Source organism: Zootoca vivipara, chromosome 9 (genome assembly GCF_963506605.1).
Source record: "Zootoca vivipara chromosome 9, rZooViv1.1, whole genome shotgun sequence".
NCBI lineage: Eukaryota > Metazoa > Chordata > Lepidosauria > Squamata > Lacertidae > Zootoca > Zootoca vivipara.
In genome coordinates, this window is record NC_083284.1 from 60,961,772 (window position 1) to 60,980,480 (window position 18,709).

Sequence of the window (18,709 nt, forward strand, 5' to 3'; positions counted from 1 at the left end):
ATCTCTGCAGTCTATTTGCTCTGTCAAACAAAACTGTTGTTTGCAATAAATTGTGCTTCCCATTCGCAGACCACCTTTATTGTTTGCAGGAGTGTAGTTATAGCATTGTCAGAATTTCTGCTATAAATTTTATTGGATTGTATTTATAGCCTCGCAGTGAAAAGGGCTAACTGTGCTGAAGTTTCTTCAATAGATCTCAGTCCCATGGGATACTTGGTAAAATAAAAATAAAAAATAAAACAGTGCGACATTACTTTGTATTTGGCAGCGTCAGAACACCTGGTAGGTAGCCTTTATGGTACCTTGCAAAATAATTTACCTTGACCCAGCTATGGGCTCATTCTGTACACATATACAAAATGGGCTCCTGCCTGCTCTCTTTGACTGGGTCATTGCAGGGATGGATAACCTGCGACCCTCTAGTTGTGGTTAAACTCGAGTTCCTATCAGCCTCAACCAGCATGACCAATGGTCAGTACAAGTATTGTAGCCCAACAACATCTGGAGAGCCAGTAGTTTCCTACCCCTGGTGTGTTGCGTTTAGAATGCTTTGTTGGTGCTGACCATTAAAGCACTAAACCAGAGCTTCCCACACCGTGTCTTGCGACACATTAGTGTGTTGGGTGCAGTGCGTAGGTGTGTTGCACGAACGCTCTCCACACTCTTCCCGGAGCTGGAAAGGAGTTCGTTTAACCTCGGGATTGCAAGCAAAACTGAATTACCGTGCCGTGAAATGATGCAAAACTGAATTACTGTGTTGCGAAATGATGCATGTCCAAAAATTGTGCCACCAACTTGAAAAGTTTGGAAAGCTCTACCTTAAACGGCTTTGGCCCCGTATACCAGAAGGGGCTTCTCTGCCCCCATCATCATTCAACCCAGACACTAAGGTCCAGCTCCAAGGGCCTTCTGGTGGTTCCCTCACTGAGGTTACAGGGCAGAGGGCCTTCTTGGTAGTGGTGCCTGCCCTGTGTTACTGTTGTGGAGGATGGGAGTGATTAAAAAAAAATCAATCCTCCTGTGAGACTGAGAATATCCCCTCACTCACCCAGTTTAGGATATTCCACCATTCTTCAGCAGAGATTCTTTTCTTTCAGCAAAGTAAGCGGCTGACGTATATGTCAAACAAAGCTTCAGTCATAAAGAAAATTGCAACACAATAACAAACTGTCTGAGAGAAGTTATAACAACCTCATGAGGCGAGAATGCCAGTTGGCCTCTCTAATTGAACTTAACTGAACACCTGAAGGGAGGGGCCGATTCCAGAGCACAACACAAAAGCCCTGCCCACCAGATGACAGACATTCTACTAATCCAATTAGGTTCCAGTGTTTATTCTCACAGGAACATCCTCCCATCAGATGTCAAGGAAATAAACAACTAGCTGACTTTTAGAAGACATCTGAAGGCAGCCTGTTTAGGGAAGTTTTTAATGTTTGAAGTTTTATTGTGTTTTTAATATTCTGTTGGGAGCCGCCCAGAGTGGCTAGGGCAACCCAGTCAGATGGATGACATACAAATATTATTATTATTATTATTATTAATTATTATTATTAGGAAGGCAGCATGAGAGCTTGGTGGGGGACATCAAATTTTGGCCTCACTCCACCGTCTCGCACGACAAGGCAGTGTGCAGCCTGTGGGTTCCATGTTGTGGCCCTCTTTGTAGAAAAAGTTGGGCCGCCCTGATATAGAAGCTAAAACCAGTTAAAAGGTTTGGAGAAATAAAAATGTCGTTGCCTGATGCCGAAAAGGCGTCCAGACACCAGGTGAGTTTCTCTGAGAGATTCGTTCCATGCTGGGAATGGTACCACTGGAAAGGCCCTCTCCCCAGTGCAACTCACCTGACAAGGGGCACTCAGAGAAGGGCCTTAGGTGAAGATCTTAAAGCCTGGTTTGGCGCAGCTCCAGACAGGCAAAATGCTGGGCCTTGTATGAGGGAGAAAGAATTTTGCATGAAGAGATTTGTATTTTGCCACTGGAAACATATTTAATGTCTCATTCTGCATTACGTTTTGTCTACCTTATTGCTGCTTTGGGGCAAAACCGTTTAGAAATACAGCTCAACGTGCCTTCTAGAACTGGGGGGAGGGGGAAACCTGGCTCCTTTGATCCATTAGCAAACTCTTAAGCGATATTACGCAAAAAAAAATAATACTGTCAATGCTGAATTAAAATTATTAATTCTTTAGAGAGGGCTATTTTTTTCTGAGCAAGTCTTAACACATCATTCAGTTTGAACAGCCAATTGCTCCTAATATTCCCAATGTGGCGTACAAGGGTTCCACCAAGGCTTCCTGTTTCTGCTGATCCCCCCACCCCCAATTAAGGGTTTTGTCCTTTGTTGTTGCTGCTGCTGTTTGCCTTCCAGGGACCCTGCTTTTTTATTATTGGTTTTCTTTGTTTGGGGGGGGGTGTAGGTGGTTTGCCCTTTGTTTGGGGGGAGTTCCCAGTTTTTCTGTTAATTTTCTGTTTTTATGGTACCCTAAACAGTACTGCACCTTAGGTTTCCAAATGTATCCACAGGTCCCAAAAGGCTAGGGATCTAAAATTAAGTTAACTGGCTCTTCTAGTGCTTCTCTACCTTTTCCCACACAGTAGAAAATCCGAAGGAGCTATTTGAGTGGTCCATTTTCCTTTGGAGGAGCAAGAACTGGAGATTTATGGGAGATGCTTATAGCTTCATTTGTTTGCTTTAAAAATGTGCAGGTTGAAAAGGAACAGTAGGGATATGCACAGCAAGCAGAGACAGTGCTAGCCCAAAGGCAGAATCCCAATCACAGATTGATTCATGAACTGCTGCCACTCCATAGAAATTAATAATAACGAGCCCACACTCACACTGTGCAGTATGCAACTAATTACCTGAGAAACGACTGCCTTGGATGGCATCGAGGATTCTTCCATTAGCATATAATAATAATAATAATAATAATAATAATAATAATAATAATAATAATAATGTATTATTTATACCCCGCCCATCTGGCTGAGTTTCCCCAGCCACTCTGGGTGGCTTCCAACCGAATATTAAAAACAATACAGCATCAAACATTAAAAACTTCCCTAAACAGGGCCGCCTTTAGTTGTCTTTTAAAAGTAAAATAGTTGCTTATTGCCTTGACATCTGCTAGGAGGGTGTTCAACAGGGCAGGTGCCACTACCGAGAAGGCCCTCTGCCTAGTTCCCTGTAACTTTGCTTCTCACAGTGGGGGAACCACCAGAAAGCCCTTGGCACAGGACCTCAGTGTCTGGGCTGGACGATGGGGGTGGAGACGCTCCTTCAGGTATACTGGGCCGAGGCCGTCTAGGGCTTTAAAGGTCAGCACCAACACTGACCTTTTCACACTGCTGGGATGGAAGAAATCAACAAAGGGAATAGACAAGGAGAATTTTTCAAAGCAGAAAGGGAAGGACGACCTGGCCGGGGCACCAGTCAGAGGGACAAAGGCTGTGGGGAGGTCACACCCTTCCACCCAGTGCCACATTTACGTATAAGCTAAACAAGCTATAGCTTAGGGCCCCACTCTCTTGGGGGGCCCAAAAAAAATGTAAAGGAAAAAACAACTGGATGTACATTTCTAAAATATAAGATAAAAAACAAATAAAATACAGTATAGCCTACATACAGCAACAGTGTTTTGTGTTATATAGGCTCCTATGATGTAAGTAATGGGCCCCACCTGCTAGCCTGCTCCCTAAAATATCACTATTACTATTAATATACGGTACTTCTTCTGAACTGTATTTATTACTTTGATAAAATACATACAGTACTTTGTTATGTGCAAATGGCTTTAGATACCTATTGGGTCCATAAATTACCATATAGCATATATTCAACAACAACAAAAAACAGTGACAATTTGTTGTTGACAAAGGGCAGCTGGACATATAAAGGGCCCCATTACCTTCAGTAGCTTAGGGCAGCGTTTCTCAACCGCTGTTCCGCGGCACACTAGTGTGCCGCGAGACGCTGGCTGGTGTGCCGCGACGTGCGGCGACGAGAAGGGCGATTTGCATTGTCACGTGCCTGGCGGCCGCCAATATACAGTGCTGACCCGCCGGAAAGGAAGCCGGCCTGGTCACGACGCGGGGCGAGCGCAGCTCTCAACAGCCACCACCACGGGAGGGTGGTTTTAGACAAACTTAAAGAAGCTGGCTGGATGAGCTCAACCTGAAACTTGCTGAGCAAAGGATTGTGCTGGCAGAGAAATCAGCGGCTTGTGAAGCCTTATTACAGGAGATTGCAACCAACACAGCAATTGGCAAGTGTTTCTTACAGTCATAATTATATAGTCAATATAGGGCGGCACAGAGTTAAATTTTTTAACTTTTTTAATGGTGGTGTGCCTCGTGATTTTTTTCATGGAACAAGTGTGCCTTGGCCCAAAAAAGGTTGAGAAACACTGGCTTAGGGCCTCATCAAACTTAAATCTGCCCCTGCTTCCATCCCCAGCACACAGCCCTTGACTGCTTTTTTAAAGTCTGTTTTGTTGCCATGTGAATGAGTATTTGTCCTGGAAGACAACACTTGATGCTTGGTAATTGTTTTTAAAGAAATTCAATAAAGTTTGCAAGAATAATTCGAAAAGTTTTTTAAGAATGTTAAAATGTTTGACCTGAGCGGCAGGTCCACATATCCTTCTTTCTTGATGCTATCTTATCTCTCTCTCTCCCTCTCTCTCCTTCACTCTCTCCCTCTCCCCCTCTCTCTCTTTCCTCTTCCTTCTTTCTCAGGATCACTACCACGGCTGCCTGCATGATGGATTTACGCAGGTACCCTCTGGATGAACAAAACTGCACGCTGGAAATTGAAAGCTGTAAGTTGTCTCTCCATTTTCTACTGCTTATATAAAAGCGCAAACTTGTTTTGTACTTTTGTACAATGTGTGGCAAGGAATCTTACAATGCATACAGACAGCCATCTACACCTAAATTGCTACCATATTTCTGACCCCAAATAAATTTGCTTATATCTCTTGCCTAATTTGCGATATTCTCTAAAGCAAGGGCAGGCAACCTTTTTATACCTACCACCCACTAATGCATCTTTCTTGATGGCAAAATTTCCTTACCGCCCACCAGTGCTCGATGGAAGAAGGATTCAGCTTGTGCCGTAGAACCCCCTACCGCCCCCCAAGAATCCTGAAATGCCCACTAGTGGGCGATAGGGACCAGGTTGACAACCCCTGGTCTGAAGTATAGATCTGAGTTTGACTATTACTGTTTCAAAACATTTTCGAAACATTACGCTGCCTCTTTACCGTATCTTTAAAATAGGAATATAACTAGCTGGTCACATATACAGTGGTGCCTCGACTTACAAATTTAATCCTTTCCAAAGGCACCTTCATAGATCGAAAAATTCGTAAGTCGAAAAGCGCCATTGGAAACGCGATTTCCCATAGGAATGCATTGGAAACGGAAAAATTCGTAAGTCGAAGCAACCCCATCTAAAAGTTGAAAAAACCCTATCTAAAACTGCTGCGGTTTCCATTCGGATGTCGAGAAATTCATAAGCATGTGGCCATTTGCCCCATCCGTAAGTCGAAAAATTCGGTTGTCGAGTCGTTCGTAAGTCGAGGTACCACTGTACAGTATGGTGGTGCATCTAGATTAATTACGGTACTGAAATAGTTTAAATCAGTTAAATATACCATGTACTGAGCTACACAGTCCAATTGCCTGACTCTGTCCAAGGCAACTTCCTTTGCTGCAGTGAGAATTCCTACTCCAGACGCAGTGTCTCTAATGCTCCACAGCAGCGAATATATCTGTGCTTCCTGGTTGGTTGGTATCTTGCACATGTGTGTATTAGGTGGTTTAATAATTTTGGAGATTAGATCACATAATTCATTGGCTGCAATACCATTAGATTACTATGAAAAGCAGATATAAACACTGCCCACCGTCCTTATACGGAGCCCCACCAGGGTCTCAATAAACCTCTTGCAGCCTGCATGGTGGTGTGCTTAGAGAGTTAGACTAGGAAACTTGGGTTTGGATCTCCACTCTGCCATGAAGCACAGTGTGACTTTGCTAGTTGCAGTCTCTTAGCTGAACCTACTCCACAGCGTTGTTGAGATGATATGTGTGTTTGTGCATTTGTGTCTGTGCTTTGTGCACCACCCTGAGCTCTGAAGGAAGATAGAATAAAAATGCAAATTGTACAAATAATACCTACTTAGGACTTCAAGAGCAGGGTTGGGGATGTTGTCCTGGGCTACATGAGGCTCAGTGGGTCACAAATTGTGCATTCCTGCATAAGCAATTATCTGGCTTTCTTTTTGCCCTGACTGGTATCACTTCTGTTTACAACACTTTTAGCATCCTTGTCATCTTTCGCAATGTTATCCACCACCATCAATTACTATAAAATATAGAACAGCAGTCGCTGAATACTAATTGCCAAATGTAAAACACTAAATATCAAATTGCGAGCATTCAGCGGTTGTGGCCATAGAATTGGCTTCCACGTTAAATAAGGGATCGTGGGAGGAATAGAAAGTGTCTCATTAAGGCATTTATGTTTCTGGAAAAGCCCGTCGCTGTGTTTTCCTTCTTTCTGCAGAAATAGATGCAATCTTAAATGTACATAATGGCTGAACAAAGACAGGGGTCAATTTGAAGAGGCATTGGTATGCATCAATAAAAAAATATTCCAGCCGCGTGCTGGAATCAGTGGTTGGTTGCCAGGAAGCCAGGGGGGACACTCCAATAGCTGCATTCTTATTTGAACCGTCATTGCCACTTACATTGGCAAAAAGCATTTTGACCGATTTGTGCAGAATCATTATCACTCCCTTTCCCGAGATTATATACTGCACTGTTACGGTGGCTGCATATACAATACCTTGGATTGAAAGGGTTTCACAGGAAGCATGAAAACCCACTGCATATCATTGGGGAAGGCCAATTCTGCTGTGAGCTAAAGACCCCAACTGTTTATCTGGGCCTTTGGGAAAGAGTGGATGTGGCTGATGATCTACAGTACCTTATCTTTCACTCCCACTACATTGGCTACCGCTAATGTGGTATTCTAGAACCCATACAGTCCGAGAGCACTGATAAAAAAAGGTAAAGGTAAAGGACCCCTGAACAGTTAAGTCCAGTCAAAGGCGACTATGGGTTGTGGTGCTCATCTTGCTTCAGGCCAAGGGTCTGTGGCCAGGTCAGGTGGCCAGCACGACTAAACCACTTCTGGCGCAACGGAACACCATGGCGGAAGCCAGAGCGCATGGAAATGCCGTTTACCTTCCCACCCCAGCAGTACCTATTTATCTACTTGCACTGGCGTGCTTTCGAACTGCTAGGTTGGCAGGAGCTGGGACAGAGCAATGGGAGCTCACTCCATTGTGAGACGCGGGTGGTGCTGTGGTCTAAACCATTGAGCATCTTGGACTTGCTGATCGGAAGGTTGGTGGTTCAAATCCCTGTGAGCACTGATATCTACCGTAGTTATGGGGAACTTGGAAACAACAGCAGCTATATAGCTCAGGAATTATATGAACTGGTCTACATAACTAAGCTTTTCTTCTTCCTTTTCCTTTTCCTCTTCCTCCTCCTCCTCCTCCTCTTCTTCTTCTTCAAATGAGGCTTAAGGATAAACAGATGTTATTTGTTTGCTTATTACATAAAAACCCCACTTTTCTTTCAATGAGCTCAAGGTGGCCCACATGATTCTCCCTCCTCTCATATTTTCCTCACAACAACTCTGTGAGGGAGGATAGGCCAAGGAGCAGCTTCACGCCTGAGTGGAGATTTGAATTTAGGACTGTGACAATCCCTCACCTGACAGAATATCGCAGCCATCTTAGGAAAACAAGTGCTTAAGGCAGCTCATCAAAAACCTTGTCATGAGCTTAGAAGCTATGAATTTATGAATTGTAACTAACTTCTGAGTGTATCTCAGTGCACTTTAGTGCTGCTCAGTGACCTGTAAATTCAACAAAAGCCTAATGCAGTCAGATAAGGATTGTCAAACAATGTGTTAATGAACTTAGAGAGGAAGCCAGGGGTGCTTATGGATCCGCACTGATCTTGGGGGGGGGGGGCAACAGGTAGCCCCGGAGGGAAAAAGCGCCTTTACCAGATGCACCTGGTACAACAGTTTTGACTGTTTATGGACCAGGAGAACTTGACTCCAGGTACTGGTGACTTCAAGATTGGATTATTGCAATGCTCTCTATTTAGGGCTTTCCTTGTGCTTGAACTGGAATGCTGCAGCATAGTTGCTGGCTGGAGTGAGACCTGCTCAAAGATCTGCACTGATTGCCGATCTGTAACTGGTCCAAGTTCAAGCTGTTAATACAGTGGTACCTCGGTTTAAGTACACAATTGGTTCGGGAAGTCTGTACTTAACCTGAAGCGAACTTTCCCATTGAAAGTAATGGAAAGTGGATTAATCTGTTCCAGACAGGTCCGCGGAGTACTTAAACTGAAAGTACTCAAACCGAAGCGTACTTAAACCGAGGTATGACTGTAATGGTATTAGAAGCCCTCAGCTGCTTGGGACTAAGTTTCTTGCGGGATGTGCCCACTAGACTCCTTTGGTTTGCGAGCTGACACTCTTGTGAGTGCAATACTGTATGAACCAGCTGTTGAACTTCCTGTTAGAAAATACTTAAGAGCCTTTGAAAGAATGTGTCATTAAATTTCAACTCAAGTCCTGTGCAAGGCACTCTGAACCTCTAGTTGCTTTGATGTTCATTCATTCTCAGGGTACGACAGCCATTCTCCTAAAATCCAAAGGCTGAATCGCCTACAACAGTCTCCCAGCCGTACCTAAGAACCCAGGTCTTTCATACAAGTTCTGGCAATCAAAGCAGAAGTGCAGGCAGGCCCTAGCATGTTCCAAGAACCTTGGAACTTTTTATTCAGTCAGATCACAATTAAATCTCTATGAGCAGGCAGCTGAAATTGTGAATCTTGTCATTACACTTTTTGTGTGGGGAGAAGAGGCAAGGACTGTTTGATGGTAATGCATTCATCCTCATGCTGTTGGCCTTTGGCACAGTTTATGCATTTACTGGTTTTCTGCCAATGTGTGAACAGCTGCCTGAAGCACAGACTCTCTAAGCAAAGAATTAATTTAAAGGTTTTCTTTGTCTGTTGCTGAGCTTGCTGCAGCATTTGATAAATTATTCCAGTCCTCGCTGCAATGGGAACTCCATTTTCTTTCATCCATTTTTATCCTCAACTCTTACTTAATGAATTCAACATGTGCCCACAATTATAAACACTCTTTTTTAAAAAAATACAAATGATATAGCAACCAGTTAACAACATGTCTGAGTGAAGCCACACACTGTTTGCAGCAATGCTGTGTTTGCAGCAATTCTTGTTTAATGTTACATGAATGTGCCTGTTCAACCCCTCCCCTCTGCTATGGTATGGTCACAATGCGGTGATTGAAATCTTTCACTTCTACTTTTACTAACTGCAGTTTAGAATTATGTTCAAACCAAGACAAACTATTGCTATTCTAACCATGTTTGGATAGCTCCGGTTTACTGAAACAAGCTAACTTCCAAACATAGTTTATGAAGCTGTCTCGTTTCAGTAACAAAGCAGAAGATAAACCACAGTTTAGGGTTCAGAAATAAAATTAAATGTAGTTTACTACAAACAAAATTTTCCGTCTTTTTCCGTGTGGAAGTGCTGGAGGGGAGGGGGACATGTGAAATTCATTCTGTTTTATTCACATAATTCCAAACCATAGTTTGGCATTATGACTGAACATTCAGAAGATGTTCATTCTCTTTTACAACACTTGTGCAATGTTCACATCTTAATCATGTTTTGTACTCCCCAGTTTCCTAAGCAGTGGGAAGTTCCAGGGACAACCTTATAGGTTCGATTTTGGAAATGTTGGGGGGTATGAAATCCTGCTAGGTGAATATCTTGATAGGCAGTTAAAATATAGCACTCTTCAAACAAACAAATATTTATTGTGTTTGGATTGGGTCTGTAACCCAGTCAAAGCCCTTTTCTATAACCAGCCATTTCCCAATCCACCGGTACCAGATTCAGTCTGGCTACTATTTACCTTCACTGCTGTTGCACAAAGTGAGTTTAACATGAATCTTGTCTTCAGGTGCAAATGGTAGTGATGCAACATTCCCATGTGGGATGAGTGAAAAATAGGTGTGAAGCGTAAGCAAACCGGAAATTGAAAACTGCAGGGATTTATTTATTTTTTAAAGTCAGAAAGTTCTTGCACAAAGCAGTGAGGTATCTTGCAAGTCATGACTGCCCCCTGCAGCTGGTCTCAGGGCTCATTCAGATCCTGCTCTGCCAGAGGAATGCTTCTTTTGCAGTATGCTTGCTAACCATTCCTTACTGCTTACCTGAGCCACGTGTTTCACTTTTCTACAGGGACTAAGAAAAACCTTGCTTTAATTCTGAGTAGATATGCATAAGGTTTCACAGTGAGAGGCATAGCACAATCCTATGCATGTTTACTCAGAAGTAAAGCCCAGTTGCATTCAGTGAGGCTTACTTCCAAGAAAGTGTGCATAGGATTGTAGCCTTATAGACATAGTGCCCATCATTCCAGTGATAACTTATGATTCAGGCTAAAATCCTCAAGCCCACAACAGTTCCTCTGTAATATTTTACAGGGCTATCTGTTCTTTATCAATTATATTTATTCCATTTATTGTTGTTGTTGTTTTATGTTTTATACAATTTGATATGTATAATTTTATCATTTGTTATAATTGTGAAATTCAAGTTTTAAAAATATTATTTAAATTAAGAAGAATAAAAAAGCCAAAGTCTGAACTTCTCCAATATCTTCATGTTGCCTTTGACAGAGAGCTGGAGAAACATTTAAATAAATAGTCTTCAACTTTGGAACGGATGCTTTCTTTTATCGAAATGCAATAAACATTATATAAAAGCACAGAGATAATCTTTTGTTACTTTTGTTAATCTGTCATTGGTTTCTCATGAAAAATAAGTGGCTTGGTATAAAATATGGTGATGAAGCTTATTTATAATTTCTAACCATCAGAAATTGCCCAACAAGAAATAAAATAAAAATGGCGGAAGTTCACAGCTATGGTCAGTAATGTTTGTTCTTATTTTCATTTTATTGACATTTGCTTGGCTTCGAGATTTAATTTTACTACTCAACTAATTTATAAAACATTTGGTCAACCAACTAACATGCTTGGGTATATCTTTCCTATTGCAGATGGATACACAACGGATGATATTGAGTTCTACTGGAATGGAGGGGAATCTGCTGTAAGTGGAGTTAATAAAATTGAGCTCCCTCAGTTCTCAATTATCGACTACAAGATGATCTCAAAAAGAGTAGAGTTTGCAACGGGTAAGCAGTGAGCATCCCGAGACATACTCTGGGAATAGTAGTAAAAAAGAGACATGCTGTGGGTCACTTTTCCATTATTTTTTCAATAGGGGCATACCCTCGGCTGTCACTGAGCTTTCGACTTAAAAGAAATATCGGCTACTTCATTTTGCAAACCTACATGCCTTCTACTCTGATTACGATTCTGTCGTGGGTATCTTTCTGGATCAACTATGATGCATCTGCTGCACGAGTTGCACTAGGTAATTTATTATTTGGACAACAAAGCTACTTAAATATCCTTGGTGTGTGATATTTATCCTTTTCATTTATTAATTTAGTATCAGGATGACACAACTACTTACATATCATTTTACTCACATATCATTTCTACATCTTGTTTTCAACCTTATTTATAGGTTATATAAACATATCCTTCTCTGCTTAACTTCACTGTCAAATAATATCTCTTATTACTTCCTTAACATACCAATCAATTTTACCTTGACATTTATATCTAATACTAACTCAACAATATAATTATAACACAGGTTAGAATTTTAATATCTGTAAATTCTCGACCAATCCTCCTCTACAACCTCCATATACTTCCAGATCTTATATTAATTATTTCCTGATTTTCTTTCTTTCTTTCTTTTAAAAAAACATAATGACACCTAACATCCTGGCAATTTTAGATTACTGATCATGTTTCTCTTTTTAAAGTAAATTTCAAGTCCTTACAGTTGTGAAGAAAGTGGTTGAAAGTATGGGGGAGATGCGGTGTATCCCAGAAACTGGAAGGCGGGGGGGGGGGTTAATAAGATTTCAGAGCCATAATATATGAGTCATACCCTCCCAGTTCTAGTAATTGTGTTCTATCTTCTAGTCATTGTGCAAAACAAGCTTAGTTTGTATAATTTATACAGTTGCAGACCATCTCTCTGCCTGGATCTCATGAGAAAATGATGGTGACTCTGAAAAGGAGTCATAAAAGATAATGTGCTATGTTGGCAATACCTCTTTGGCTGACCCCCCCCCCAAAAAAAAAGCTTCTCCAGTTACAATAACTGGTGGCAGTATAAGAAACTACCTTACATTACGCTTAGCCAGGCTTCCTCAACCTTGGCCCTCCAGGTTTTTTGGCCTACAACTCCCATGATCCCTAGCTAGGAGGGCCAGTGGTGAGGGATGGTGGGAATTGTAGTCTCAAGACATCTGGAGGGCCAAGGTTGAGGAAGCCTGCCCTTAGCAATCTTACTACTTCCAATGCTTCCTATGAAAGTGCCACCTTCCAGCATGGGATGTAGCAACCATGCTGCTTCAGTGATGTAGGACTGCATCTATGTAGATGTAAATTACATTTGCAATATACAGGTGGGACCTGTTCAGGATTCAGCCAGATAGTCAGGCAGGATTCAGGACGCTCCATTCCATTCACCCCTTCCTAGTTTTGTCCGTCCCCCCCCAATAGTTAATTAGCATTCTATACTCATCCTTACTTAGCTGTTACGTGTGAAAATGGGGTTGCTCCAAATGAAGGCGTCTGGTTGAGTTGCTGCAGATGCACCGCAGCACTTCTTCTCTCTGCACTCCTCCCAGTGGTCATTCCTCTTCTGGTCACTGCTATGGCTGCACGACCTGACTGCCTGTCTCTAGGCACTGCGGTCATCTTCAAGGGACTCCCATACAGCAGAGTTGATGTTGCCAGCCTTCATGTCATGTCTGCATCATACCTGCCAAGTTGCTGTCAGAAAAATAAGGGACCGGGCCGGAAATAGCAGACCGGAAGTAGCGCTGCCGCCATTTTGGAACTGGGCGGAGCATGCTCAGAAGTGACTTTTGATGCTGCTTTGCCCAGTTCCAAAATGGCCGCCGCGCCAGAATAAACCGGGGGAAAACAAAAAAATCCATTTTTTTCAGCTAGGAACAGCTGGAAAAACGGGGATTTCCCAGGGAAAACGGGAGACTTGGCAGCTATGGTCTGCATACATCTTTGTACCGGTAACAGAGAGTTGGTCTGCCAATGGGCCTGGTGCCTGAAACCAGCTCCCTTGCAGAGCACATCCTTGGGGAACCTGCCATCTTCCATTCTGTGGACACGACCAAGTCAGCGTAGAATGAGTTTGCTATTCGTATATAGGATTTTAGCAGGTTGGTTGGTGGCATCTTTCCACATAAAGAGTTGCCTTGTGTACCGAGCTCTTTCCTTCCTCCTAGGGATCACCACTGTGCTGACTATGACCACCATCAGCACTCATCTCAGGGAGACACTGCCAAAGATTCCCTATGTGAAGGCAATTGACATCTACCTAATGGGGTGCTTCGTGTTTGTGTTCCTTGCCTTGTTGGAATACGCATTTGTAAACTACACCTTCTTCGGCAAAGGCCCACAGCATCAGAAGAAAGCAGCTGAGAAGGCCAGCAGCGACAAGAGGAAACTGGAGATGAATAAAGTTCAGGTAACTGGTTGCCTGGTTTTTCATATATTTCCATTTACCTATATCAGGGTGAGGTTGAAAAGCAACAAGGAAGCAGGACTTCGGGAAACCCTTACGGGGCTATCCTCACTTGTGCCACATGTCAGAATTCCATATGGAATATTTGTACGCAGCACAGGACAGGACAGTGATGAAAATGTTGACCTAGAACAGGGGGTCAGCAAACCTTTTCAGCAGGGGGGCCAGTCCACTGTCCCCCAGGCCTTGTGGGGGGGCAGACTATATTGGGGGGGGATGATCGAATTCCTATGCCCCACAAATAACCCAGAGGTGCATTTTAAATAAAAGCACACATTCTACTCATGTAAAAACACGCTGATTCCCGGACCGTCCACGGGCCAGATTTAGAAGGCGATTGGGCCGGATCCAGCCCCCGGGCCATAGTTTGCCTACCCATGACTAGTAAGTGGCAGCTGCGAAAAAGGCAAATTCCATGCTAGGGATCATTAGGAAAGGAACTGAAAACGAGACTCCTAAGGTCATAATGCCATTATATAACTATAGTGAACTGTGTTTGGAGAACTGTGTACAGTTCTGGTCACCTCAGCTCAATAAGGACTTTGCAGAGTTGGAAAAGCTTCAAGAGAGGACAGCCGAAATGATCCAGGGGAAGGAGTGACCTCCCATATGGAAAGTTTGCAGCCTTTGGGACTTCTTAGTTTGGAGACAAGGGAAATAAGAGGTGACATGAATTGTGTATGGCATGGAGGAACTGGATGGAGATATACCCCCTGAAATAATACTAGTAAAACAGTTGTGCAGGGAATATGCATGTGTACCATACTGTCAACCCCAGCTGCTATCATGCAGGAAGAGAAAATGCAAAAACAAGTCAGGGCAGAGCAAAGGTGAAGGCAAACCGCAGCAGTGAATAGCAGTGCTCCCTTCTTTCCCAACTGGAAGTCCATATCAGTCAGGCAGTAGCACATGACCCATTTGGCCTTTTTGCTGTTGAAATGCTTCGTGGCCGTCTTAGTGGTGTGACCACAGGCTGAATTCTCACCCTTTGCCAGTCCTGACAACTTTACTCTTTGTGGAGATACACTGAGGCAGTGGCGACTAGCACCCATTTGGACCAGTAGGGCAAAAGGCAGGGAGACCAGCAGCCAATGCAAGATCGAGCCATTGAATGCAAGATCGAGCCATTGAATCCCCCCCCCCCAGTCTCCTCCCTGCTGAGTTCTACAAGGGCCAGTCTGAGTCTAAGGAGGACGTAGTTAAGAGCCAATGCTGCCAGACTCTGAACTGAAAAGAGCTCTGTGGGTTGGATGTCCACACCCTTAACCTGTGCGGAAATGTCACATGCTGGATAATTGTGACATTCTTTCCTTTTGCAAGTTATTTATCAACTGACCTAAGGTTGGAGATAATAGTTCTTCTAAGAAGACGGGCAGTCATTTGTGGGTATTTGGACAGTTGAATAATAATTTCTCCCTGTTCTTTTGGTCACCAGGCCATTAAGCCTTAGCTAGGTACATAATTTTCTATCCATAGCAATTTTGTCCTAAACGTAGGACACCCTGCACATGTTTCCTCACGATGGAAAAGGACCACATTATCTGCTGAATCACTTTCCATTGCCCAGTCTGTAACACTGGGCAAGCAGAGAATTTGGGCAAAAAAAGTGCACCAGAAAAGAAAAATAGAGATTATTATCTCCTTCCGTTTGCGTGAATGTGTTAATTTGTTAGCAATCATGATAAACTCTTTGTTATGAATTGCAAAACTATAATTCAGAGAAAATGAATAGTCTGATGATTTATACAGAACAGGGGTCTCAAAGTGATTTAGAAACTCATTTTAAAATGTAGCAGGCTCATTCATAACACTTTAAATTAAAGCAGTAATTCATCCAACACTTGCCTTGTAATAGGCAATGAGTGCACAGTACTTTAAATGAGGGGGACTCACATGAATCATCAATAAAAACCATTAGCATTTGTCAGTTATTAGTCTTTACGATGGAGGAAAAAACAACAGAGAGTTATTAATGATATTTGCGCTTCTATTGCAGGTGACTATATAACAAATCTGGGAAGCCCTTTAATTTGCCAGTTGAATTGTTCAGTAATTAAAAGACTATAGATGTGCAGTTCATTCAGGCAATAACAACAACAGCCTACAGTATTCTTGTTGTTCGTCCCCTGCATCTTATATTCCAGAATGTAGTGTCTCTGAATATTGAAGTTTAGCTATCATGGCTTAATTCAATCCATGAATTCGTTGAATCTTTTTCTAAAGCTAGACACCATCACTAAGACTTTTTCCTATTTAAAAAAAACACCCTTCCACCTTGAATTATCTGCCATGAAGTTCCTGCAAAAGATTCTGAGGAATGTTATAGGGCAGAGGTGAGGAACCTGTGACTCTACAAATGTAATGTCGTTGGATTACAGCTTCCATCATCCCTGACTATTGGCTCTGGTGGCTGGGAATTATGAGAGTTAGACTTCAGCAGCATCCAGCTGTTGGCAGGGCAGCAACGCTCACATGAGCTCACATCGCTGGTGTCACTGTGGCTTACTGGGAAGGAAAGGGATAAGATGGCAGTGTGGTTGGCATGGTACGAATGCATTGGTGGAACCAGTCCAGCATACCCAGGCTTCACTACCACATCACCCATCTCCCTCCTACTAAGCCACAACGACACTGGTGATGGGGAATTTGGGCAAGTGCCACCACCCCACCAACAGGTTTCCCATTCCTGTAATATGGATGGCAGGCTTATTGGGCAGCTGTGCTTGAAATGAGAATGCACACCGAATTCTGTGGCTGAACACGGCTGGGAGAAGCGGGGGGGGGGGTCCACCAGTACTGGGCCAGCCATTCTTCAGGAAAGCTTGCCATTGTTCCATTGTTACAGATACTCTCTGCAAATATTCACCGATTAGCTTCCAAGGAATCCCAGAGACTCCCAAATGCAGTCTGAAAAACCGTTGCAATAATTACAGATTGAGCTACTGGCCTGTGGTCAACAATAATGGCTGCTCAGCCCAGTACAGTATACCAACCAGCACAACATTTATTTCTCTGCACATTCCTTCCTTCCTTCCTTAGACTGAATCCTTAAATAGATACCTGGCAAGGGCTATGAGGCTGCTGTGTGACTCTAGGTCCCGTTTCCTCGAGGGAGATAATGACTGTGAACCTCACAGAGACTGTAATTGCAACAGTAATCAGTTCAATTGCACTGGGCCATTAAGGAAGCTGCTACTGTAGGTTTCATGTGTGGCACAGATGCAAATTACTTACTACCTTCCTACCACTTCACTTACTTCTAGTGACTTCTGTTAATTTTTAAATTTTAATGAGGAAAATAAAACCCATAAGAAATACAAGTAAAGATTTCCTCAGCCATTTGACCGTTTTGAAGCACTTCCTGATGTTCTGGGAAGATAGGCAGTGCGAACCACAGAATAATCAGTATTATTACAGACAGAAATGGCTGAAAAAGGGGGCAGGGACTGGAAATCCTAAGAAAGGTTACAAAATACAACTACCGGTATTCCCATTAACTAAAACAATCTCCAGGTTCTTTCTCAGATTCCTTTTTCACATTTCCTTATCAACGTTGGCATTGGAAGGGGCGGCTTAAGGCTCCCCCTTCTCTGCCCTCGTTGTCATTTCCTATCATGCATTTTATTTGTTATCATCTCGCTCATTTGCCAGCATGCCAAACACCACCAGTGGCATAGCGTTGGGGGCGCAAAATTGTTAGGGGGCGCAAAATTTCAATACCCAGTGCTGCCTCAATACAGTTGCGTGCTTCCGTTGCTGGGCTCCATTGAAAATGGCTTCTCCATGCGAACCAGGAAGTGACATCTCCAGACAACGGAATTACTCTTCTTTTCTTATCTCTGCAGCTGTGATCTCCTGGGTGACATAGACAGCTTTAGGCAGTTGAATGTGCATGCGTACTTAGTTTCCCACCCACCCACCCCTTAGTGCAGCCTCAGGCACTGGCAACCCACACTATGCCACTGAGCACCACTAAGGGATTAAGCGACCTTCTCTAAAGCCATGCTCCTTCTTTAGATTGACGCCCGTGGGAATATTCTTCTTACTACCCTGGAAATGAGAAATGAAGTCAGCAGCGCCAATGTGCTGGCAACTTTGAATGACCCGAGAGCTACCATGTACTCCTACGACAGCGCCAGCATCCATTACAGGAGGCCTGCCACCACAAGGGACCTCTACAGCAGGAGCACTTTGGATAGACAGACAACCCATCAAAAGGGACGCCTACGGAGAAGAGCGTCACAGCTCAAGGTCAAAATCCCAGATTTGACTGATGTCAATTCCATAGACAAGTGGTCCAGGATGGTGTTTCCTATCACGTTTATCCTTTTCAATGTGGTCTACTGGCTTTATTATGTGCACTGAGTTATGCTGTTATCCTTCCACCTGCCTAGCCCAGACTCCTGTTCTCAAATTTGCCAACCTTAAAGACTGTTGTAGCCATAGTGCTACATATTCAAGGTACAATATTCAGCCATTCTGTGGGTTAGGGTGCCCTTTTAACCATATCCCAAAAATCAAACCATGTTTACTTCAAAAAAAGAAGACAATATCTATTTGAACATGCACTCATCCTTTTAGATCTGCTTTCAAAGAGCGACACTGAAGACACAAGTGCTACCCCTCTGTTTTGTTCTAAGGTTATTTCTGGTGATCTTTCCTTTCTTTTTTTCTTAGCATTTAAAACATGGCATGAAAAAAAATCTGCCTTATTTTCCAGAACACTTACATTGGTCCTAACCGTAGGCTTGTTCACACATTACACTGAACACTGGTACCAGCTCTCTCTACACATGTACAAGTGTTTGTGTAAAAGAGTGTGCAGCTAATTTGTTGATTTGTACATCTCAGCACACAGGTATACATTCAT

The 18,709-nt window shown here is 43.0% G+C and overlaps 1 protein-coding gene across 2 annotated transcripts in view; it reads left to right on the forward strand.

The window, feature by feature from the left end:
• Positions 1–18,204, forward strand: part of GABRB1 (gamma-aminobutyric acid type A receptor subunit beta1) — a 78,679-nt gene extending 60,475 nt beyond the window's left edge. Inside the window, exons 5-9 of one of the 2 annotated variants that reach the window (XM_035112201.2) lie at positions 4,741–4,823; positions 11,204–11,341; positions 11,431–11,583; positions 13,541–13,782; positions 17,857–18,204. In XM_035112201.2, coding sequence (XP_034968092.2) covers positions 4,741–4,823; positions 11,204–11,341; positions 11,431–11,583; positions 13,541–13,782; positions 17,857–18,204 — 964 coding nt within the window. The remainder of the gene's footprint in view (positions 1–4,740; positions 4,824–11,203; positions 11,342–11,430; positions 11,584–13,540; positions 13,783–17,856) is intronic. The other variant, XM_035112202.2, reaches the window with a different exon arrangement.
• The last annotated feature ends 505 nt before the right edge of the window (positions 18,205–18,709 follow it).